The sequence below is a fragment of the Colias croceus genome, chromosome 18 (genome assembly GCF_905220415.1).
Source record: "Colias croceus chromosome 18, ilColCroc2.1".
Classification (NCBI taxonomy): domain Eukaryota; kingdom Metazoa; phylum Arthropoda; class Insecta; order Lepidoptera; family Pieridae; genus Colias; species Colias croceus.
This window is the reverse complement of record NC_059554.1, coordinates 4,882,946-4,908,127: the sequence shown is the minus strand read 5'-3', so window position 1 is coordinate 4,908,127 and position 25,182 is coordinate 4,882,946. Positions and strand designations below refer to the sequence as shown.

At 39.3% G+C, this 25,182-nt stretch overlaps 1 protein-coding gene across 1 annotated transcript; it reads left to right on the top strand.

Annotated features, from left to right (window-relative positions):
* Nucleotides 1-212: 212 nt before the first annotated feature.
* LOC123699570 lies at nt 213-25,090 on the top strand. The gene is made up of 2 exons (XM_045646547.1): nt 213-339; nt 21,184-25,090. The coding sequence occupies exons 1-2, from the start codon at nt 316-318 to the stop codon at nt 21,916-21,918; spliced, it is 759 nt and encodes a 252-aa protein (XP_045502503.1). The 5' UTR covers nt 213-315; the 3' UTR covers nt 21,919-25,090.
* The last annotated feature ends 92 nt before the right edge of the window (nt 25,091-25,182 follow it).

Below are 25,182 nucleotides of genomic sequence, written 5' to 3'. Positions count from 1 at the left end.
AGGGTAAGTTTAATTTTGTTTTTCGTGGAAGTATAACGCAGGTGGGCGCAGCGCTGTGAACGTAGAATCCAGTATTGTGTGCCGAAAGCCGTACAGTCGAAGCAGGTCGGGCGAAGCGGGGCCGATTCAGGCCGATCGCAACTCCGAAACGTCGCAAGTCCCGGCCGCGGCCGACACTCGCCTCGCTCTGCTCTCGTCAGTCTGCGCCCGGCCTCTGCACCGATTGTACGTGTTAGTGACGCCGTGCTGTGACATATTTGACAGTTGTTATCGTGTTCTTGTGATGTTTTCGTATCGGAACTATGGTGTATCCCCATGAAGATGTGGAGTGATTTCCAGGTAAGATACAGTTCTAAATATACGTCCCCCAGTGCGAACTGTTCTTGTGTGTGGAAATTTATTCAACTTCAACTTAGTTTGCAACTTGATTCTGTTGAGTAACATCAAGTGATTTTTGTAAGTCCAAGACTAGGTTTTGACAACTATGTTCTTTTGGATCTTATGGAAACTATAATCCCGTTCGAGGAAATAAATGCTTTCATAGAAATATTTTTCCTGATATTGCACAATTCGAACTTTGCAACACTTTGTTCAAGTTCTTTCTTGTCTAGTAACTATTGATGTATGAACTAAGAACGTTTTATTAGAGAAAGCAATATTTATTCATTTAAAAATGAGTAGAATTCAATCATAAAAAAGTTGTTTACTTCGTATTTTGGATCTTTTAATCTATGCGGGATTCATTCGTTTTTCACAGATATTATTAATAACCATCAGTTTATGTCTACCCTCCGTAATTTCTGTCTGTCGTACTTCAATTTTTACTCAATTTATGTAAATACCTACCCAAAATATATTTCTAGAATATGTTCATAGTGATTAACTTTGCAGTCATATTATATATTATGTCCTATATTCGTTAAAGTTAGTATAGAAAGCGAAATATGCATAATAGTTATTTGTAATTTTCCAAGAAGTTATTGCGTTAAACATCGCTCACTTGCTGTATTTAATACCTCATATACTAAAACTTAGTCCTTTGTTAGATATTGTGAAACGCAAATAGTTAAAAAAATGTTTAAACTTAAAAGTGCGATACGCGCCTTTTTTTCGAATCTGACATCTTGCCGCGTTTCCGGCGACCTGTCAAACGTCATGTGATAGATAGAAGGGCGCATTCTGTAGTTTTAAATCAAAAGCGCTGTATTCGCCTCGAATCTTGATAACTGCGCGACGCTCGAGGCGAGCGAGAAGTCATCAAGAAATATGTAAACGTTACTGTTTCACTCTAACTCGTAGCGCCGTCCCTGTCTGGCGACGGGTGTTTTTGTGTCGGGGCGGGTTTTTTGTGTGCGCGGCGCGAGGCTGCCGGCGCCGTTCGCTCGCTCGACTCCACATTAATTATCGCCGAGTTGGCTTGCCAGCGCGAACACACTTTACTTTCTATATTGCTCCTTCGTTTTATTACGAACTCGTGTCTATATTCGAATAATAACGAATATACATATTTTTCGCATTTTCCCTGGGTTAGAGATGTCCTTCTAGTTATATTTAAAATTATAAAGATATGAAAATAAATTAAAACAAAGAAATAATTAGAACTATGAAAAAAACGATAGTCATATACCTATATACCTAAAACATAGTTATTTTATGCTACATTAAAAAGCTAGTCCTAATGGAATATTTATTTTTATTACAGTATGTAGATTGTAGGTACAAGCTAATAACAGTCTTGATGTATATTCCTATTTCAATTTCGGGTTTTCCCAACAAGCACGAGGGGTCGTTGTTATGGCAACGATTGGGGCGCCCCGCCCCATACCTTCTTTGGTTCTCTGTCTATCTCTTTTTTCTTTTCAAAAAGAAATAGAAACGATATACAAAAAACTGTGTTGCAAATATGTTATCCCGCCGATAATACATTATCGCTTATCAGATAAGTTATTGATATCGTTGTAATTGTTTAACCATAAGTTCGTTTCAAAGAATAAGGCGATAATAATAATGGTTGGTACTTATTGTTATTTCGTTTTTGTCTAGGTAGTAACCAAGTTAAAATAACTTTCGTTTGTTGACATAAACTTTGGTAGGCCTATCGGGTGGTGGGTGGGTGAAGGGTGCATCTAGGAATGCAACTTGTTGCAGTCACGTGCATCTGTCCTCAGCCCTCACACGTCACTCGTATGCCGTGTATTGCTGTTTGCCAATAACCCGTTATTCCGAACTTGATATTGGTTCAGTTCGGATAAAGACTAGGTACCTACACTTTAAATTGCTCGTAGATTTGTCTTACTATTTTTTAAATATATATTTTGTATTGCTAATAATGCAAAATATTTTATGAAGAAATAGGTAGGTTGGTACCTATGATTATGCACGATAAGAAATTTAGGAATTACAAGTGCTTTTTGGGATTTATTAGATTTTGCTTAATATTATTTTTCTGAGGAACTCCAGACTAAATATTCCAAAGTTCATTAATTTGTCATTTTCAACATTGCACAGCAAATGTTAATTTGTCAAAAAGTCAATTGCCATCTTGTTGCCAAGAAGAAAGAAAAAAAAATGAATTGAGATTTGTGTTTTCAGTTTTCACGTGTACAGAAATTTACTTAAATCGTATATGTACCTAGGTATATGTATCAGAATCAAGTTAAACTATTCAAATACCACCAGACAACTTATATCATTTTTAAATTGACTACAGTCTACACCAGACTGAATATAAATAACAAAACATAAATCGTATGCCCGTGAAATTCTCACAACGCTATCGCGAATCTTGAACGCACAAATTCGATTATCAACGGATGCGATTGTGATAATCACTTAACACGTTCACATTGGAGCACGTGGCTTTAAAGTTAGTAAACAATATAAACAAATGAATGAATGTGCCGCAACGCACCGGACGTCATCCGCGAAGACACGCATAATAATCACGTATGCAAACAAAACTAATTATGTAAAACATTATGAATCGCGCCGGCGTTTTGACATAAACGTTTACAACCAATTATGAGCCTATTGTGTGACTCAATGAACTTGAGACACTACAATAATATAGGGCATCGACACTTAACGATGTGAATTATGAATGGCCGATCGCACCTGTTTAGAAAAACCGCGTCAGGTGTAGGTACCGAATTCAATGCGGTTCATATTTTATTATCGTATTGAATTACTCGTGACGTCTGTTTGATTATTTTTTTTTTTACTTTTTTTACTGGTCTATTGTTGGCACGCGCTGTTCGATGAACAAGTGTTGAAATGTGCTAATCCTATAATTTGTTATTTTTGAATTGTGTTGCGACTTGCGGCTCCCGTCCGTATTTAGTAGGGTTCTCTGTCAAACACCAAATTATGTCGTAATCTCTTGGAAATCCCAGTTGCCAGCATAAATTATTTAACAGTTGAATGTTCGCAGAAACTGGTTAACTCATTAACTATAACTACATCAGTATCATTAGATAATACGTTAAAATAGATATTAAAGTCATAAAACAATTACTTACCTACATAGGAACTAATCCCAAGTCAACATTGAAAAATGTAAATTGCATACGAAAGTGAATAAATAAAAGCAGCTCAAAGTTGCAAAACGGTGTCTTTCGATTTGCGATTCTGCCAACTAAGCACACATGTTTTGAACGCACCGCGACCCAATTACGTGCCTATAAAACAATAAAGGTGTCGTTGAACTTCAGTTTCGTGTACGGATGCCTATATAAACATTGCAACCGGGTAAACATGCTCCCGACCGTTCGTCCCAGACGCTCCGCCGCCAATAATAATTTATGTAAATTCACGTCATGCCATAAGACTGACGTTTTTATTGCCATTTTCTTATTTCGACGGTCAAGTTCATCCTGGGGTGAAAGTTTAATAGCAGTCATCAATTTTAAATGTTTATTTGTGTATACTTTTATTATGTCAGACTGGTTGTTGATAATAATTATTATAATCATATGGTGAAGGTGCCTCTTTGTAGCAATGTGGATTATTTTTATAAGTTTCAATAAGTTATAATACCTAGATTGTATAGTTTATAATAGGTTGAAGGCAATATCTAATAATAAAAATTATAAATGGTACGATGACTTAGCGTGTTTATTTTTGCTAAAGCTGTAAAGAATAGGTATAAATAGTTTAGTTGTATTTGTATGTAGTAAGAATGTAAGGAAAATAAAATATTACCTCACAAATCCTTTAATGGTTTGACGTGAACAAATGTAAATAAAACATTTTAATGTTGTGAATTATGTTTTACTACAGACGGCAAGCGTAAAATCTTGTTTAGGTATAATTAAACGATAATAGCTTCATTAATGCCACTACAAATCTATTTCGTAGGTAGCGACTATTAATCATTTATGAATGAATAGATGTTATTATACAACTCGAACGATATCAGAATGTAGTAAACGTCATTTTATAATCATAAGCTCATAAATAAACATAATGACGTATTGCGAGTGATCAGTCGGAAGTGGGCAGGCGCCGGAACGCGGCCGCGGATCGCTCCTCGCCGCTCGCTACTCTACTCCACCACGTGCGCAAATGGCATGTAAACGCGTATTATTATGTAACATTGTTTTGACATTCAACAATAACGACACATTTAGCGCGGACATTAAGTGGATCAATGAACTTGAGCCGTTTGCTGTTCGATGTGACGCAACGATCGGCATTTGAGTGAGATTAATGCACGCGGATTATGGCACGCGATACATTTCAATTTACGTTCCGTTTCATTCATTATTTGAGATAATGACGGTGTACTCGTTCCTCGCATTTATATGCTTGTCGCCGCGACATGTCACCACGCGATCACGTACGTTTCGATATCCAAAATCGTTCATATCCATTCTTATAAATGACTGATCAATGTTAGCTTGTTTTTACAACCAACTCCAACTTGCGTATTGAAAAATTATAACTTTTTAAACGAACAATTTAGGTACCTACAACGCGTAAAATATTTGCGATGTTCGTGAGTGCATTGCGCGCTGCATACGTGCTGTCTTGCCGAATAACTTAGTATTAACTGCAAGTTTGTGCTCAAGACGAAGGGGTGAAGGGAGTAAGTAGTACGTCTTCACCCATTGACGGTTGAAGCGAGCCGCGACACTTTCACTGCTCCGTTATTGCAGCTACTACGCGCCTACTGCACCGGGGCTGCCAGCCACCCCAATGCGCTCCCCTAGCCACCCTATACAGGGCACGGTAAATATAAGGGTGTAGGTACGCCTTTGAAAATTTAGAATACTCTTCGCTAACGTTATTCTATCTTTAGCGAATACCGTTGCTCATTTGTCGACGTTTATAATCAAGGAATTGCTATTTACTGTTGCAGTGTGACATATTCTCTTTCATATTTTATGCTTTTATGAAATTTAAAATATACTGAATATCTTTGAAGCGAAATTGTACTAGGAAGACAAAATGATTTCAACGCAGCGTTGACTCGCCAAGTAGGGAGACAATGGAGACAATACACGCAACAGTTAAACGATCGTAAGTTACAACATACAAGTAATCTGTCTATCAACGGACGCATTTTAAGTCTAGACAGCCGGCCAGTCGTTCTAAGTGGGACAATGTCAATGGTGAGGGCTCGCCATTATTTGCGTAGACGTGTGTGAGGAACGGAACGGTGACAAGTGCTCGCGGCTCGTGACGGAAGTTTGTAAACATCGCCGGCCTTGTTCCCAGCTCACCTCTCCACCAGTCACGCACCGACGATATCGATACTTTCCGCCGGCGATAATTACCATACATCGATTGTTTACTCATCTGTCCGCATCGCCGCTTTTTGCTGAAAGATTAACGTGCGCGTGCTAAATGTTACGTCAAATCGATGACGCGTAATCTAACGGTAAAATTTATGTCTCGTTTTAGGTACAGTCGATCCGTGCACAACTGCGGCCGTAGTAAGTCGCGGCTCGCAGGGAAATAGAAACGGGCGCGACGGGCGATGTTTGTTTGCGGGAGGATGTCCCGCGTCTATCGGTGATTGATGGGCGATAGATAGCTCGACATTGAACCCGCGCGGTGCACGGCTACTGTAAATATGTATATCTATTGCGGACTTCCCGTGACGTCGCACCCGTGACGCGCCGCCCGCTGACGTAGTGTTTACGTAACACATCCATATTCTTCTTGTTTACACTATAAAACTCTATTTACATTGTTATTGCATTCCGGGTCGCCGCCTTATCTTTTATTGCTTTTATTTTATTACGCGCTACCTGTTGATGTTCGGATTTATGATTTCGTGTAAAGTGTGACACTTTTTTGTTTGTTTACGTCCACGTGCGGTGCTTTATTATCCTATTTGTTTTGATAGATCTAAAGGAGTGAAGTGATCGTAAATAAATATATTCGAGATTTGATTATTTGATGTAGTAAAAGAAACGGTCTTATTTTAATATAGATGTTTGTTGTTAGTCACTTAGGTAGAGTTGCTCCCGGGACTAATCTTCTAAGTGCGTGCCGTTTAGAGGTGGGTAGATGGGTAGTGAGAACCCACCCGCGCTGTGTTTATTAAAAATTCATTCTTCTTCCGTTGCTTGTCGTATTCAGCCGCTATGAGAATTCACACTTTTTTTTTTGTGAATCGGAAAATAATATTTTTATTTAGGCGTTCATTAAGTGCTTAAATATTTCAAAAATATGAAATGTCATTTATAGGTATTTATATGATACACAAAGGACTTATTAATTAGTACATAGTTACAAAATACAAAATAAATACTAGATTGAAATGTGTTAAAGAAAATTGCAAAAATCAATAGTCTTAACCCCTTACCGCATACGGAGCCATATATGGACGACGAAGTTTATGAATTTTTTATAGGCTAACTATAAACAATATCTAAAAAAACTACCTTACATCTTAAACAGCATTTCATCGAGAATTGGAATGTAATTAATTTATACAGTGTAAATATTATCCATCAGATATATTATAGATTTAGTCTAGGGCGTGCGACGGTTTGGGTGCGCGGAAAAAACCGTGATTTTCAAATTAAGATTTCAATATCAAAAAGGTGAGTAAAGCCATGAAAAAAAATATTTCTTCATTCTTTAGTCTTTCTAAAATAAGGTAAAACATTTGGTTAGGTTGTTTTTTTTGCTTTAATCATGTTTTTTGTACTTTTCCAAATCTGTCATATTTGGCTTCGTATGCATTCCGTCCAAAATATATTATGTCATATGTGGCTGGGTATGCATTCAAGCACAGCATGGATACTTTCACTGATTGTTCCAGTATCGATCCTAGACACTTTTATCTCACTATGCTAAGCATGTAAATATTATATCATCATCAATAAATACAGACTCATGCTATATGCCACTGTATGATTTTTAATTAGCCGTTTCAGAGCAAATGCGAAAGTCAGGGAAAGCTCTTATTACCAAAAGACGTGGTCGTCTCTCAAAAACTTAGAAACATCGGCATCTCTGGAGTCTCCTCAGTATTTCTGACTCGCCAATTACCGCAAAAAAGCTACGAAAAACTCCTGCAGGACATCTGGATTTTCACTTTGATTCTGTACGATCTGATGGGATTAGTCATTACCGAATTTGGAAGAAGAACGCCCGTCAGCTATGCCTATATTGTTCCAATTTCGTTCCTTCACGTTATGTGAAAAATATAACGTGTTTTTATGTTATAATGACAAACGTAATTGTTTTAAGCAATTTCACGAAGTATAAGTTGGCTGTGATTCTGAGTGTTATTTAGGTATCCATATAAAGTACTAACATTTCGCCCGCGGCCTCGCCCGCGTTTTCAAAGAAAACCCCGCATAGTTCCCGTTCCCGTGGGATTTTCGGGATAAAACCTATCCTATGTGTTAGTCCAAGTTACCCTCTATATTATGTGTGCTAAATTTCATAGAAGTCGGTTCAGTAGTATTTGCGTGAAACAGTAACAAACAAACACATACACATACATCCACCCTCACAAACTTTCGAATTTATAATATAAGTAGGATAGGATTTATGTAAAGTATATGTAGCATATCAGTTGACTAAGCATTCAGGATACAAGCTTAAGTTTAGTTTGGGGCTTAGCAACCGTGTGTGTGAAATTAGTCCGGAATATGTTTTTATTTTATTAATCAGTTACTTTTTTCTAATTGCATACGAAGCCATATATGACAGAAAAAATACAACAAACACTGCATACGAGTCCATATATGGCGCCGTTATATATTTTCTATAATATAAGTAAATAATTTTTTTTCTCAATTTGATCTCATAATGTAAGGTCTAATAAACACTTTTTTGCAAAAAAATAATTTTTATTTCATCTCCTTAATAATTCATGCAATAAGGGGTTAAATCAGGATTAGGTATCTTTTCCGTTTTTTCAAATACGACTAGAAAATATTTTTAATTGTAAATTACTATAATGCAGTGTGTGAGTGTGGGGTAAGGGGATCGACATGTCTCCCCACTGTGGGGATTCACCCCCCGTCCCGTCTCTTGATCTCTATAGAAACGTTATCATGGAAACTCACTCGTGCCTCGAAATGGTTTGTACTGAATATTTGCTAATTAGTTCACAGTTTAAATGTTTGAGCTATTTTGTTTTTAAATACTTTGACAAAAAGTTTGAAAATGATTCATTAACTGAAAATTACACTTCTTTAAATTTCATCAATATATTCCAATCGCACATTAACAATAAATGCACCTTAGTTAACCCAAAAAACGCATTACCATAAACAACTCACTAACCTTATTCTTAGCAGTATTTCGAAAATAATTCGATGATAACGATAAAAATTTTAATCAAGTTGAGCAGTACGCTTTGAAATCGAGTATAAGGGGTAGGGGTGCTGGCGTCAGAACGCCTCCGCTCCCAATCTCGTTCCCACCCCGTCTAATCTCCTTTACCCCACTGAGGTCGTGACGTCACCTCTCATAGCTTTTTTGGCAATGAAAAATAAAGCTTCTACAGATTACACCTACACTTTGCAAATTAAGAGTCTTTTGTAAACATGTAATGCAAAATGCTATCAATGTATGATTGGTAGAGTAGGTAGGTAATTAAAATTTGTTGTATCGTGCACAGTTTTCAAGTAGATTCCTATAATTAGTGTTCTTTGTGCGATTTAAATGTGAACCTTATTAGCACGCGTACAGCATCATAAACAATCTCATTAAACAAATTGGTACGTAGGTATTTCAGCTTATTTTTTGGTTAGACATTTACCTACGCAATGGAATCAACGTGGTAACAACGATTTTAATCAATAATGGTTTTCAAAATATAACATTGTAGGTAATTATAGAACACTTTACGTACGCATCAGAAATCAGCTGATCGTCGGTCGTTTTCCTTTTCATCTCTCACTTTATGTAATTAATTGTCGCCACGGGCGGCGTGCCGTAACTCCAATGCCGGCGAATTTTGCTACTTCTGCCCTTCACATACGACACCATCCGATTAACTATCCTCGTGATTATATTATGAATGAAATGCGTGTGTATTTAGTTTAATCTAGGCCGGGCTCTTGCACAGACGTCTCGGGTAAACTTTTGTCCACATACGTCTCGACTTTTTCTGTTATTTATGACTTGTATTTTTGTTTATTAAGCCACCCGCATGCAATCAGTAGAACCCGTATATAATCAATTATTATCAGCAGCGGGGAACGCCCATAGTCCTTCGGTAGAGTTCAGTCGTATATTACAGCGGAGTCGAACTCGTACGTACAGTCTGTTGGGTAAGAGAACGTGTCGAGAGAGGCCACTGAGTATCGGGCTGGTGTATTTCTCATGCGATGTGTTGCAACGTCGTTTGGTAAGACTGAGGTGAGCGGCGCGCCTCGGCTGTCACGTCGGCTGCGGCGCGGGCACAGCACGCGTGTTTGCGCGTGTGTGTGTGACGTCAACGCGCAACTTTCACCATACTTTCGTCGCTGGTTGTGCGCTAAAAAACAGCGCTATTAGACGACTACTATTAATACATGCGATGCGACGTCGTTCGCTTCGTTGCTCGAATGCGTTATTGTTTTCTAAAAAGATGAAAACGTTGTGTAGCATACTGTAGCTGTAGGTACGACGTAAGGCATACGTTCCAATCGGTAGAAATATTTAAATCTGCAATAATTTTGAAAATATCCGAATTCAACATCTGAATTAAGCTCTCTATTTGTACTGAGCACGTCTGAAAATCGTGTTGTTTTTAGCTGGTGGCAGATTGCTGCTAACAAAATGAACAAATATATAGGTACGACGAGCTGAAACGGTCAGCTCAATTCACACACAGTATCACTAATTTTAAACAGTTTACTTTTAAGGCCAGAATTTGCGCAGAAATATTCGACAAGTAAAATCCATTTGTCGCTATCGCACGCCTGTCTAATTAAGCTCTGTCATAGAATTTTCGAAGGCTCTATTACGAGCCGCCTCCAAACTTAGAGCCGACTATAACACATTTGGTAGTCTATTTGAGATTGATTTTAGGCAGTTTGCGTTTTATGCCACAGTAATAAGGCGGATATTAAGAGAAACGAGTATGATTTTACTTGCTGTGACAATTACGGCGATGCGGCCCGCCCTCGCGCCGCCGCAATCGATAGGCCTAGAGCGGGGGCGGGCGAGGGGCGCGGGACGGAGGGGGGGCATCGGTGGTCATTACTTATGCAAAGCAGCAACGGTACTACCACACTGGCCCTATCGCCATTAGCTGGCAACAGTAAACCGAGCGATACGTTTGGTGGCCACATTTCTGTTTTCCTTACCCACTAGGTAGTAGGTACCTATATTGATTATACCGAGCGAGGTTCTAGACAAATATCAAGCTCCTAGTATTCTTCTCGTTGAAATTATCAGCCTTATTCGTAAAATAACTAAAGAAACAAAGTTAGACATAACAGGATTGAATGCTCATAAATTTGCGAAGTTATTTAGCTCGTGCAAAATCTGCTTTCCATAAAAGACGGCTAAGTCAAGCTCATGAAAAAGCGTCGCGTCAAAACGAACTGGCTATAAGTTTTAGCGGGAAAGTCGTTCCCGCGCTACGCCAGCGTATTTTCTTGGAGGAGGGGCGAATATATATAGATAAAGCCGCCCCTTCGTCGCAATGGATATAACAATATACAGCCTGGAGAGAACTCTCAGGACTCAGTTCACAGAGCGCAGCGAACGAATACACATCTTCCAACATGTATTGCTTTCAATATGCTAATGCTGAATACGAACGCGTCGCTTTTTAGGTTCTAAAAGAAATATATGCGTTATATGTATGCAATATAAGAAAAAGTATCACGATACTGAATATTTTATGAAACATATAATATTCAACTTTCAACACCGCACTTTAATTTCTTAGATTCATATTGATTACCAATTTATAAGAAAAATGACAAAATATTTATGATAATAAACAGTAAATAGTAAACACACACTCAGCGAAACTCGTATGGCATACTGATAATACATGTATTAATGATCATCGTAACACTGAATACGATTAAAAAATCTTGGTGAATGGATAACATGATATTTGCATAATGATAGTCGGTGCATGTTTTTATGTAATGATGTAAATTACTCAATGAGTTGTAGCCTAATAAAAGCTGTAAAGATTTATGTAAAATTATAATTAAATAATCACGGCTGTAACTTGTACCGCGAGAATGTCGCAAGCGTCTTATCAGCGGGCCCGTTATCAGTCTTCAAGGTGACGGACCGATGTAACGCTGATTGCCCGACACTCTTATCACGGACAATTATTATTATATGTTATGCTGTTTGGCATTTAATGTATTTTCAATGTATTTCCGCTCTAAGCAATCTACGTAGTTGGATAAAAAAAGATTTGCGATATTCTTATATGTTTGTGTATCTGCTGGTCATCTTGAAACTTTTATAACATCGTCTCAAACTTTTTGGTCGTCTGTGTAGCGCATGTCGCGTGACGCACGATACGTACGACAATTATCGTACAAATACGATAATTTTTAGTTAAATGTCTATAGTGTGAAAAAAAGTTTCACTTTTACCGTGGTTTCATAAAACCACACAACATTTTTATTAAATAACTTTTTTTTTGTAAAAGAAAATATATAAGTAGGTATGATATTTTGTAAAATTCTAGAGTTGCGCTCTCTACCTATATTTAAGCGCTATAAAAACTAGCACTAGGAACCTTCGCTGTCAATGAACATAAATATTTATAATTTACAAGTCCAAATATTAGAATTTGTTTTCATTAAGGCCTAAGCACTTGACATTGATCGTAAAAAGCAGGCTATAAAGTTTTCGCATTTGCGCGGGAATCGTAGTAATTATGTATAATGCCGAAGGCCACGTGCTCGGTTGACGTTAACAAAGTTTCTCGATGCGGAGAAAAGTTTGTGACATGTGAGAAGATACTTATAATATTATGTGCTACCCGCGCCCCACGCCCGTAACCGCGCCGTGTGAGTCAGCGGCGCCCTCGCGCGACGTCGCCCCGTCTGCCCCCATGGAAAATTTATACCCACCCTCTTCCAAAGAATATTACGATTCCGTTTGGCCAAACTCCACCTTGAGGCTCTGTAATACGATCGATTCTGCTCCGTCTAGAATTAGCAAGACAAAGGAGCTCCACCAATTCTACCGAAAACAAACCCTAACTCCAGAGGGATATAGTTTGTTATTTATGACTTAAAAAATAAGTTCTAGATATTTGTAATCAGAAATATATGTTTACATAATATGAACGTTATAACTTATATTGTTCTACGTCTAGGTAGGTATTTGAAGTAATGTTTCTGGTTACTAGATATTATGCTGATTACTTATTATAAGTTATAAATAGTTTAAAAAAAAATATATCGAAGAACAAAAAAGTGAAATGAGCAATTGTAGTATTCAGATGCTTTTTGTATAATTCCCTGCTCGGCATGACGTTTCGTCTCGAGAGCGTGTGCTCTCTCATCTCCTTAATTCGTCCTTCGCCGCAACCCCCTTAATTCTCCCTTCCAGCGATGCCGCGAGGGAGGGTGCTCACTCTCTTGTTAACCGGAGTTTTCCCCCTTATTTATACCCGGCGTGGGGGCAGGCGGCGCGGGCGGGTGAGGCGGCCGGGGGAGCTCTATCGACGTTCGTATGCCGCATCTATGTACTGGTGAATTAAGAGCGAAGTCGGCTTTCATTTTGCTTTAAACCTTCTACGCTCGTGTGCTCGCCTTTCAGCCACGAGACTTTCGTGTGCGCTCCGCGTACACCACTTTGAGCTTTGACAATAAGGAATAAGGTCGAGAACACTGCGCCTCATTCGCTCGCTTTCAGTGTTTTATAACTTCAGAGAGGGCGAGGTGGCAGTAGGGTTTTTGTGAGTAGAAGGACTTTTTTTGACGTACGTTTTTATGTTTTATTCGGTTAGAATTTGCTAAGATAACGATGTCACACAGAGGGTGAAAAGCGCTCTCTGCGAATGTACTGCAAGTTTTGTTTTTAGTTAAACTTTTAATCTTGTATACAGCCCGATATAAAATTTCAAAGCGTATAAAATTTTTCGTATGTATTCAGTATAAATTTAACGTTATTGAATGGCTCGTTAATAGGCCAGAACTGCTGATGATAAATGTTTAAAGAGACGAGAAACTATTTTATAAAAGTTTGTTAGCCAAGACGGGAGTAAAGGGGTGGCTAACTTTACGCATAACATCTTCAGAGAAAGTGAAATTTTGCGCAAGTTCGGAGAAATACAACTCTACTCGATCCCCCTCCGCCCTTTAAGGAGTCGTCGTCTTAGGGTGGCAGTCGGTAAACCCGACTTTTAACAATTAAATGTATTTGAATTTCGCTGCTATATTTTTCATTATTTGCTCGAAACTGAAACTGAATTTACAAATTCAACCTCTCTGTTTCATCGAGCCGAATCTATAATAATTGAATTGTTTTTTCCTGAAATAGACGACACTCGATTGCCCTTCAGCTTTTCACGGGCCGCAGTGGGTTGTTGGTGTCGAATATCACATATGAAAAATCACAAGAGCAAAGTACCCTGTGACGGTTGAACGACCTTTGTTAAGGTGTCGCTTTCGGGCAGGTTATTTAGTGCGACGGGAGCAGAGTGGGGCGTGGGGGCAGAGGGAGCTCGGCCGGGACACCCGGGTCGCCGGGCAACGCAACTGGGTCACTCCAGGCTTCCACCGCCCACCAATTATGTACACGCTCGTTACCGGACACGCGTTTTTCAATCACATCCATATTTAATTGGGCATCACTGAAAATATGTACCAGCGTGTTTCACTAGAATTTTATTCGGTTGATCAGCGTTTGGAGTGTGGGTTTAATTTTGTTTCGTATGTACCGCTACAATGGAGCCAATCAATAATGACGATTCACAATACTGTAGCAACTTCAAATCATTAGGTGTGTAATTGAAGTCGGAAGATAATTATGTAGGGCAAGTTTCCTCACACGTAGTTTGGGAACTTCTTCAAGACACCTAACTTGTTGCATGGATGCACCGCGAAGTACGGGGTGGGCACAGGAAGCGGGGGAGCGCGGGGGGTTCCTCATAGTGAATGGGCGCGAGATGTCGTGGCCGAACGCGTATGGAGATACCGCCATTGATAACCGTGACCTCGCCCTTATCGCGGCTGTCGATTGCTCCCACACGAAGGGCTCACCTAGGTACATGAGTGTTAACTCTGCAGTGTTTCGTATATTTCTCGACGCAACAGCTGATTTGAAACAATCTTCATGTTTTAAACTTATGATATTTTATGAAAATATTTGAATGATACAATGTTGAAAGTACGTAAAATACATACCTATTCAAAAATTTTATCTCTGACTTTAATAATCAAGAATCGCATAGGTACCTACATTTATTTCACTATGCGAAATTGATCTGGTTTCTTGTTTTAAAAAGGTTTAAAGTTAATTTGTACATTTGGTGAAGAATATGTATACGTTTCCAGATGTAGAGCTGTTGTCATATTATTGTATCTAATACTAAGTGTAGAAATTGTAACAGAGATATAACAGCAAAATGTTCACTGCACAATAGATAATATGTACATATTTGTAAACAATACAGAAAAAGACGATGTCGATTACGTCAAAAATATTCGGAGAACACAATGGACTGATAACAAATATATTTAGAGAGAGGGTTAAGTGCAGGTGACGTAACGAGTGACGGGTGAGTGCGCATATCAAGTGCAACCTTGACATTGGGCATCGCCCTAATGTCGTCGCATCGATTACCGGAATGCGAACAAAACCATCTCCGTCAGCAAATAATAGTGTCGGGGCGATGAATGAACGGGCACATTAGCGAGCGGCGCGGGCGGCGGCCGGCGCCGAGTCATTACGCGCCCCCATTAATCACTGCAACAATCGGCCGATATCTCGCTATTTACAAACGCGGGAGCACGTGTTCGCTCGTACTACGCAGAGTGTATTGACCCATTTAGATAGCTCGACCTTCGCGCGGCCATTGTAAGCGAAAAACATAAAAATAAGTTTTATTGCGGCGTCGTTATGCGTATCGCTGCGGTGCGGCCCTCCCGTCACGCTCGCGCCCGACAGCTGATCGCTACGTGACATTTTTATTTTATTCTCTTCCGGGGATTCTCCGAGATACGTGCCAGTGACGTCATTATCGGTTCGCTCACGCCCGCTGTTTCTGATTTATTATCTTAAATGAGCGTGAACACTTCAGCCCCGTGGATTGCAGTGATTTATGTACTACGTACGCGAGTCTAACAATGTCAGTGTCAAGCTCGAACCGTAACTTACCCCATTCAAGAAACAGTTCAAACTTAGATGTGTATGTAATAAAAAAACCATAGCAAGAAGCCCGAAGTACGAGATAAATGCAACATAGAGTTGTATAGCTTCAGTGTTGATTCAGCCGATCCCTTGATCCCGATTCAGAAAGAAAACAGTCAAGTATTTTCCAGGAATAAATAAGTTGTCAACTTTGTAGAGAAATAATCGCATACAACTCATACAAAGCGGCACTTGCTACGTCACATACCTAATATATAATTATTATTATAACGTTATTGTTATTTTGAATAACTGGAAAGGGCGATATTATAAAAATTATCGAATATCTCTTTAATACAAAGAATTTTAAACTAAAATATAATGTGCCTCTCTTCCTGACCATGTTCTTACTTCTTTCCTAATGGATGTACTTAAAGCAAAATTTATAATCTGATATTCGTTTTTAACGCTATGTAGAGTTCCAAGGGTGTCCAAATAAATTTACCAAATTCTTGCCATCGAGTATCTCGCAAACTTACTTGCAAGCATGTGAAACTGTTTCAATATTTATAGACGGTCTGCTACCACTGAAGGTAAGGAGTTTCGTATGAGCAGGTTTTACTAGGCAAGAGGAAACATTCCACTAGGCGGCTGCAAACTCGCAAGTCGCAACCGACATTCCAAGCGAGGCGAGGTTCGGGGAAGCGAATGCGTCATCGGTACACAAAAAACTACAATTTTCCCTTTCATTGCATCAAGTGGCAAGTCGCTCATCATAATAAACGCATAACGCCACGTCTCGCACGCGCCTCTGCACATTGTAAACAATGCGTTTCGGGAATACCCTTGCTTTTTATGCGGGAACACATTCCTGTGGAATTCCTTTTGTTTGTTTCTTAACGGTATGCGTAAACTTTTTTTATATTCATCACACTTAAATTGTTCAACCTCACCGCGCACTTTCGTAACGGTACCCGGCCAATTCTCCTTATTGTGGTCCGAATACAACGTAAATAGGTTATAATTATATTTTTTTCAAATGATCATTAAAAATTATATTGCATGTTGATTCTAGCCTCATATAAATCGATAGCTATTATAACATTTAGAAAGTGAAAAAATAATAAAATATACTTATTTAATTTTTTATTCAAAAATTTTTGCCTAATATTCTATGATGTTACACGGTCGAAAAACAAATAATTTTAAAATATCCGATGCCCCAATAAAACGGGCAGCGTTAAAACCGATCTAAACGGAGCAGAAGTGAAATAAAAAGCTCTAAAAAGTGTATTCGAAGCTGCGCGAGCGACGGGCCACCAAACAGGATGTAAGACTGGTTGTGCGCACACACGGCGGTGTACGTATACACACACGCACACACCGCGGCGCGGCCTCGCTCGCCGCTCACGGAAACGTGCGTGCCACAGACCGGCCGAGCTGCCTTGGTTATGCTTGCGAACGCTCGAATGTGCGACCCGAAAACGCCTTCCACTTTGTATCTTGGAATTTTTTTTAAAAGTATCAGCAGATAGCTTTTTCGGAATTTCACAATGTTATTCAATTTTAATCAGTGACTTGCTGATTATAATTTTCGTATTATAGATAGATGGATTGTATTTTTTTTAATACCTATCATGATTCATGATGGTTATTAGTGATAAGCTTCCATCGCGTCTAGTTAAGGTCCAATGTTTGCAGTCGTTATAAAATATAACACAAATATACCTATTTGTTTATTGTAGGAATATAATATTATGTAGGTATATTATGCTATACATTAATTTATAATTTTATGTTCGATGATACACTTAGATTTCATAAAATAAGAAATAATTAAATAAACATTGACGCCAGAGATATAGAAAACAATACACAAATTGCGAACGAGTAATTTTCATTAAGACATTAGGAAGTTCAATTCATCGTGATCGAGATAATAATCGGATGCTCGGAAACAATCGAGGGTTTGATGCATTAAGCACGTTTGAGTCGGAGCTATCTCGATCTAATCTTCAGCCACCTGTAAACAAGGCAAGCAGGTCCGAACACCCCTTCAATGAATGGAAACTACAGCTCGATCACGTGCTCCACAGCTCTATTGTAGATACAGAAAAGAAACGGTTCTCGTTAATCGGTCATTCAATCGACTCGATTCGATATTGCGGATTAACACCTCTTCACGCTATGAATTTATGAATGGAGCACAAAAGATACCTAATACCTATGTAGATCACTTGTAGTAAATATCGTTACGCCGTTTTATTATCGTGTTTTGCGATTTACAATGGAAGCGTAATAAAAATCATAACATTCACAAAATGCTTTCATCTTTGTTTACATTTCACATTCAATTTTATAATGCAGCCTTTTAATTAAAGCGACGATAGTTTATTAATTTAATTATGTTATTAAAAGAGATTTATAAGTGTTCAACCGTTTTTTTTATGAAAAGGATAGCCAACATTTCCACATAAAAGTATCGTTTGAATAATGTCAAATAAGTAGAGAAGCAGCGAAATGTTTTCTTGCATAGCCTCGCTTTATAATGTAGAGCTACACCCCACGCTATCTACCCCATTTTATAGTCGACTATAATAATACAGCGCTCGTTGGAGCGTAGGTAGCTGTAGCGCTAGATAGAAGCGGACGGCCGCTACGCGATGTTATTATGTGGCGCGTCTGTGTGCGCGTGCACGTGCAGCGCCGGGCCCGCACACTAGCACACCGCCGCGCCCCTCCCGCCGCAGCCCCCCGCAACCTCTCCCTCGCCCGCGCCGTACTGCGCTCCGCCTCGACCCTCGTCTGCTCGACAACGACATGGTTAAGCGCGCTCTGAGGCAATGCTGTGCCGCTATCTATTCCTTCTTCACAATGCCATAGAAAGTCTGTTCGACTCGCCTGGTTGCTCGAAATTTTTCCTACCTTTACGTATCATTTTATGAGTTCAGCATGTAGGTTTTATTTTACCTTAAATATTTTTTTTAAGCCAAACATACATTTGTAATTAAATTAATTAAAAACAAAATTATTTAAATATTGAATTCACTAAGCCAAAGTTCATAATACTAAGCATAGGCTATAAAATGCAGCAGTATGCGACAAGAGCGATAAAATAAACGTCAGACATTTTCAAGTTTCGAATGGACAGAACAAGCGACGCGCTGCGCATCAGAAAAAGAACTTTACGACGAGATTAGAAAGAGCGAACGGTGCGGCAACGTCGCACGGCCACGTTCCACGAAGCGATGCGGCAACGCCAGGGCACCGACGTCATATACTAAATTTATTTTCATGAGCGCCAGCGCTGGCGACGACACCGCTATTTTACTCGCTTCTTATACCAGTTGATTCGCTGTATAATACAAAATAAAATTATGTTCGTATAAAGTTTTACTTGTAAAATTTCACATTTATTCTGAACTCTACATAACTTAAAGCTGAAAATATAAGAGCGTTTTTCGAAGAACGATAGAGAGGGTGACGTAAAATAATTATTTACAGTTTAGTGATGAGTGATCGTTGAGTCAACGGAGCAATGAGCAGCGCCGTACCGTGTGACTACTCGTACTTATGAGTATTCACGCGGTAAAGATTTGAATTGCGAAAACCTTATTCAATTCAAAAATGTAGCCTTTTTTTCATTTTTATTTATTTATTTAACCATTTATTGTACCACACCATTTAACATTACAGTATATAATATATAGTTGTACAGATTCGAGGTAAAGTACAAAAGGTGACCTTATCGCTTAAAAGCGATTTCTTCCAGGCCACCTAAGGTAAAGGATAGATATATAATACGTTTATGAGTAATGTAACATTTTACTTAAGCTTTGAAATACTTTTCAAGTTATTTTTAATAAGAAGTCATGAAGGGTCAGTGGAATATTGAATTATTTCGCGTAGAAAAGCGTGCCTATACGTGACAGGTGCAAAGGCATCTGCCGCCCGATGGACATAAAGTTTTCTATTTTTTTTACCACTTAAGCATTGCGTAGCTATAGCTTAAGTAATTGTTACATTATATACCAATTGTATTAGGTTGATCTGTTATTGTTTATTACATAGGTAGGTACTATTAAAATGTATTGTTTTCGATTTCACGATATTACATGTATCTTGGGATACTGTACTGACAATAAGCGATTATTAAATGAATTAAATAATGCATTAATAATCGTATGCCAAAGTAAGGTTTGATTTTAATTAATAATATATTATATATTATAAAATATATCAGATTTTAGTCAATTTAGTACAATATTCGATAACATAAAAATACTCTACATGTAGAGTTTTATATCTGATATATTTTAATAAAATAATTACGACTTAAAATTCGTTGTTACTTTTAAGAAGAAAATTTACCAAAGTAGAGAATTATTTAAACAACAGTAAATTGACTTCATAGAATTACAGCAACACAAAGCTTCACGTATATTCTCGACGCAGGTGCTATTACGATAGATCGGCTCGTTTTTCAAGTTTCACAAGTTGTAAGATTTTACGCTAGGCTGTTTTATTTTCAGTAGATATTACAATGTTGCTTTTAATTATATTGTCCTTTTGTATTCATCCATTTATTGAATTTTGTGGTCTTGCAGTGTGAAATATTTTTGAAATGTTACATACAAAGTCTAACTCATAATACCTACCTACTCAGTCTCACATAGATTCTTTTTCCACTTTTCTCGTCTTTAACTATTCTATTTGTTAAATATATTCTAAGCATAGGTAATAGAATCCAAGAAGGATAAAATAAAAGGAAAACGTAAATCGTAATAGAAAAGACTTAGAAAGAAGGGTTCCCGTACGTAATGCTCGTTAAAATCTTTTGTATAAGGTAACAATTTAAGTTGAAGAATGCGAACGCCAGTTGTACCCAAATCCCACAGTTGTATTCCGAAACACGGATCTACCTGGCCAGAGCCCCACTGGGGTAGCGCCCCGAAAGCATATTGCACCCAAAAAAAGGGAAGGGTCCCTTCACAATAGAACCCTGTGCAACCCCAGGTACCTCGAGCGATGTTCGACTCACTATACACTCAGTTGCTCTCTGGATATCACTTTGATCTTTCCATTTGGAATTAATTCTTAAATGGTACGGTAGATATAAAGTTGCTCGTGTATCATAATAGTTAAATGTAACAGTTACAATTACTCATTTTTAAAGTTTTTGAATTTAACTAATTTATAAATGTTATAAATAGACTTTATGCAAAACGATGCATATTAATATAATAATTGATTGTTCTTGTATCAATAGTTTCCATAGCCATATAATTCCAAAGAACAATAGTTAATAAATTTATATGACCGTTTCAATAAAAATTTCTTTAAATAGAAATGTTTCAATAGAAAGATCCATATATTATCGATCGATCTATTACAGTGGCTAATGTTTGTAATACATATTAAATTTCGAATTCTGCTTTACAGGGCTCGGGTGGCGGGTGCGGCGCCAAGCGGCGCGCCAGCTCCCCGTGCGAGGGCGGCGGCAAAGTCGCACGCTGGGAAGATTCTATCGCGCGACTGGAAGCCGTGGCCGCCGGCGCGGGCGGCGGAGACTGCTGGCGGGAGGAGGAGGAGCGGCGCGCCTGCCGCCGGCGCTGGTGCGGCGGCTGGTGCGGTGCGCACGACACCATCCGCGCCGAGAACGGCAAGTCCTACCTGGAGCTCGGCGGGGCCGCCGCGCGCGCCTGCTGCGACGGCCGCGCCGCCGGCCGCTGCGCCTCGCGGCGATGCTACCGCGAGAGGCGGCTAAAGATGATGAACCTCTGCGCGCTCAAGCTGGCGCGCTTCCGCCAGACGGCGGACCCCTCCCTGCGCCGCTCGGTGCTCGTCTGCAACACGCTGCGTGGCATCGAGCGCGAGATGGAGCGCGAGAGCGCCGAAGAGGCGCCCTTCGAACCCGCCTGCGTGGCGAACGGCGTGACGCGCTGCGAGCTGCTCGGCGCGCGCGACGGGGCCGCGGGGCGCGCGACACCCTTCCCCGCGCCGCCGCAGCCCGACCGGGACTCCGGTTACGGCGACGAGGAGCAGCGCACCATCGACTGGGGCTCCGTGCTGAGCCTCTCGTCGCGGTCGGCGCTGGACCCCCCCGAGGAGACGTGGCCCGACGACTGGGGCTGGAGCGAGGACAGCTTCGTGCGGCTGCTGGTGCCGACGAGTTAGTGCACGGCGCGCGGGCAGGACGCGCCCGCGCCCCCCTGAGCGCCTGTGATACGCCGCCGGCCGCGCGCGCCAGCTGAGCCCGGCCCGCGCGGCGCGGCCCCGCCGCCCGCGCGGCTCTTCTAGTCGGCGCCGCCCGCCCCGTGACGCGACGCGAACGCGCAGTCAGTAGTTAGTATTATGTAATTCACTATGGGAAGGTGCTAGCTTCGAGACGCGGGACTTTAACGCGAGCCGAGTTATTTTTGATAAGTTTATTTCTTTAAGTGAATTCCGAACTGCAACAAGTGACTTAGCCGAAGACGTTTTATCGTTAAGATCCGTGTTTGAAATTTTTGTTGAAATTATTGTGTATAATTAGATAAATGCTATATTTATTATGTTAAAAGAGGATACGAGGATTATTTGAAATTATTTCTGTCTTGATATTTTCTGTAAAATATGTCGACCGGCGTGACTATGTGTTATGTTCTCCGGCCTCCCGTCGGCCGCAGCGCGGTCGCCCGCTGACGATGAGCGAGATTACCAAACATTATTGTGTTATTGCTTCTGTTCCTTGTTGCTATGAGAGTGCGCATCTCGCGAGCGGCGACGGGAGGCGGTCGCCAGTTCTGTGTGTATGGACATGTGCCGAATGTTGGTGCGAGAGCGGCGCTGACTGCTATGTATTTGTAAACAATTGAGAACAAACTGTAATTTATTAATTGATAAGTACTTAAGAAATCGATGGACTTTCATTATTTCCGCATCCGACGTTTCTTTATGGCGCTGTGACTGGTTGTCAATTAAACAGCCTTACTGTTTCTGAGTGTAATGAAAGTATCACGATTGGCACGCACTTGACGATTGGAATTTGTAATATAAATTTAAATACTTATGATAATAAACACTGTCACGGTTGTACTTAAACCAACAGGAATTGCTAACGTTCACGTTCTGTCCAAAGATGCGACGGCCTTCTGTTGCTGGAAGTTATTTTTACTAATACCGTTACTATTAAGTACATTAAATTATTTAAATACTACTTAAATTGTGAATATTAGTGATATTTTTTCATAATTAATTATTACTCACACACAGTTCCTAACGTTCTATCGACTATTAGTAAATGGCGTTTCGTTTGCAGTCCGTAATATAGTTTTATAAAGTTCCACCGCCAGGAGGCCGTCTCTATCTGATTCGTAATAGCGAGCGATACAAACAAAATAGGCTACGGTAATGGGTAAACAGATTTGAGACATCGAATGATAAGTTATATAGTAATCGGCGGCAACCCGTCGTTCCTAACAAGAGAGATCTAGTCACAAGGTGCTGCCTCACCGCGGCAATGATACGTTCTCTCATTAGCAGCTTCGGGTTGTGAGCATCCCGCGTGAAATGGGACTTAATGAATGTGTTATCAGGATTTGCGGTCGGAATCAATCGCTGCGGCGACATTGCAATCAAATTTAGTTCGGGTTACATCGAAATTGAATTATTTTTGTATAATAGGTTATCTTTCGTTACCGACCGCGCTCCCGATAGCACATCGCCCGGCGCGACATGGAATTGCGACTGCATGGACCAAACATACATCACGACATTTAATAGAACAAAGTACAAATTTCAATAAAGTAAGATGCATTAGTGCTCCGGCGCATGTTTGTCCACCGTTGTCAATTAATCTAATATTTGAATTGTGATTCGGTAGCTAATGAGAGAAAACTATGTTCTTAAATTTAGTGTACATATAAAATTTACGGAGATGGGCATTATAGCGCGGTGATACGCGATTGTAAATAAATTATGTAAATTAATAATTTTATCGATATCGTTTGTCAAGTTCAGATGATGTTGTTGGCGGCGGGACGAGCTCGCCCCACGTCTCAGTACAGACCACAGATACACAAGTTACATGCTGCATTTTATTGTAAGATGTCACAAATATTGCCAGTACAGACTCAGATATTCTCTAGCTAGGTTAAATTCATGGGTTCTAAACTCGGTGATGCATTAAAATTATTGTTTCTTGTATCGTTTAATTGAACTGATTATTTTTCATACGTACCTACCTAGATATTTTTGTTAAATATGTCCGTATGATTGGTTGTGATGGTTTACTTAAGTAAGTTAGTGAATTATGGATATATTTCTATGACGTACATAAACCCATTTTGTACTGACACAGTTTATATTGACATTTCTGTTGCACAATGAACAAATGCTGACTGGATTCTAATACTGTACTTAAATACACGATGTTTATGAAATGTTTGATGTTTGAGACTTTGAAATTATTTAGTAAAAATAATGAATTTAAATTTAAATTAAATATTGTGCGACAGAAATATCATAAATGCTCATTCTGAATGCTTGCAATCATGTACAAATTTTCAATATTTTCATCGACTGTCCTGTCATTATAATAGTGTACAGAATTATGTAAAATATGCATCGAAATTCCAAACCCGTAGATATAACCATATTGCACAGGTTTATTCTTTGGAAATTATAAAAACCGCTTTTGGACGATGAAACAAAGGACACAATGTGAAGATTTACTGTTACGCCCAACTGTCTGAGTGTTGATAGATCAAAGGCGCTTTTTATAATAGTTTAAATATAAATAGCAGGTTGTTATCATTATTTGAGATATCATGGAATCAGTTGGCGAGCCCTGCGCCGCGCATTGTGTTGTGAAATACAGCAATAATTATTGTGCGAGTTGACTGTTGTCACATCCGTCTTCTAGTCGAGGACATTTCAAAGAAACGTCCGCGGCGTCATCATACGTAACTTTGTAAAAATCCTTATATAAGTGTAATTTTTCTTAGTGTTTTCATTGCCATTGGTTACCAAAAAAATGACAGGATTTATATTAAAACGTTTGTGTATATTACTAGAAGAATACTCGTTAGGAAATCGTGAAATCAATTTTGAATGTACTCAGTCTCCACATCGAATTGTTAGTACGTTCCTCATGTTACGAGTCACTCAAAATTGTTCCCGGTGTTCTAATGTAAGAAATATTGTAATATATTAATATTGTTTAAGCTGTTGTGTCGAAATAAAACAAGAACAGGAATAATTTTGTGAAACAATGGCACAAAGAATGAACATAAATATTATATATATTATAGAAACAGAAATGTGGCTATAAGAGCAATTTTTATAATAAATATTTACTGTTGAAGAATTTCTGACTTTTTATTTATATACCTAAAAAGTACAAGATACTTCATTCTACACAGATAAAGAAATAATTGAAAGAGTTTACTGGCACTCTTT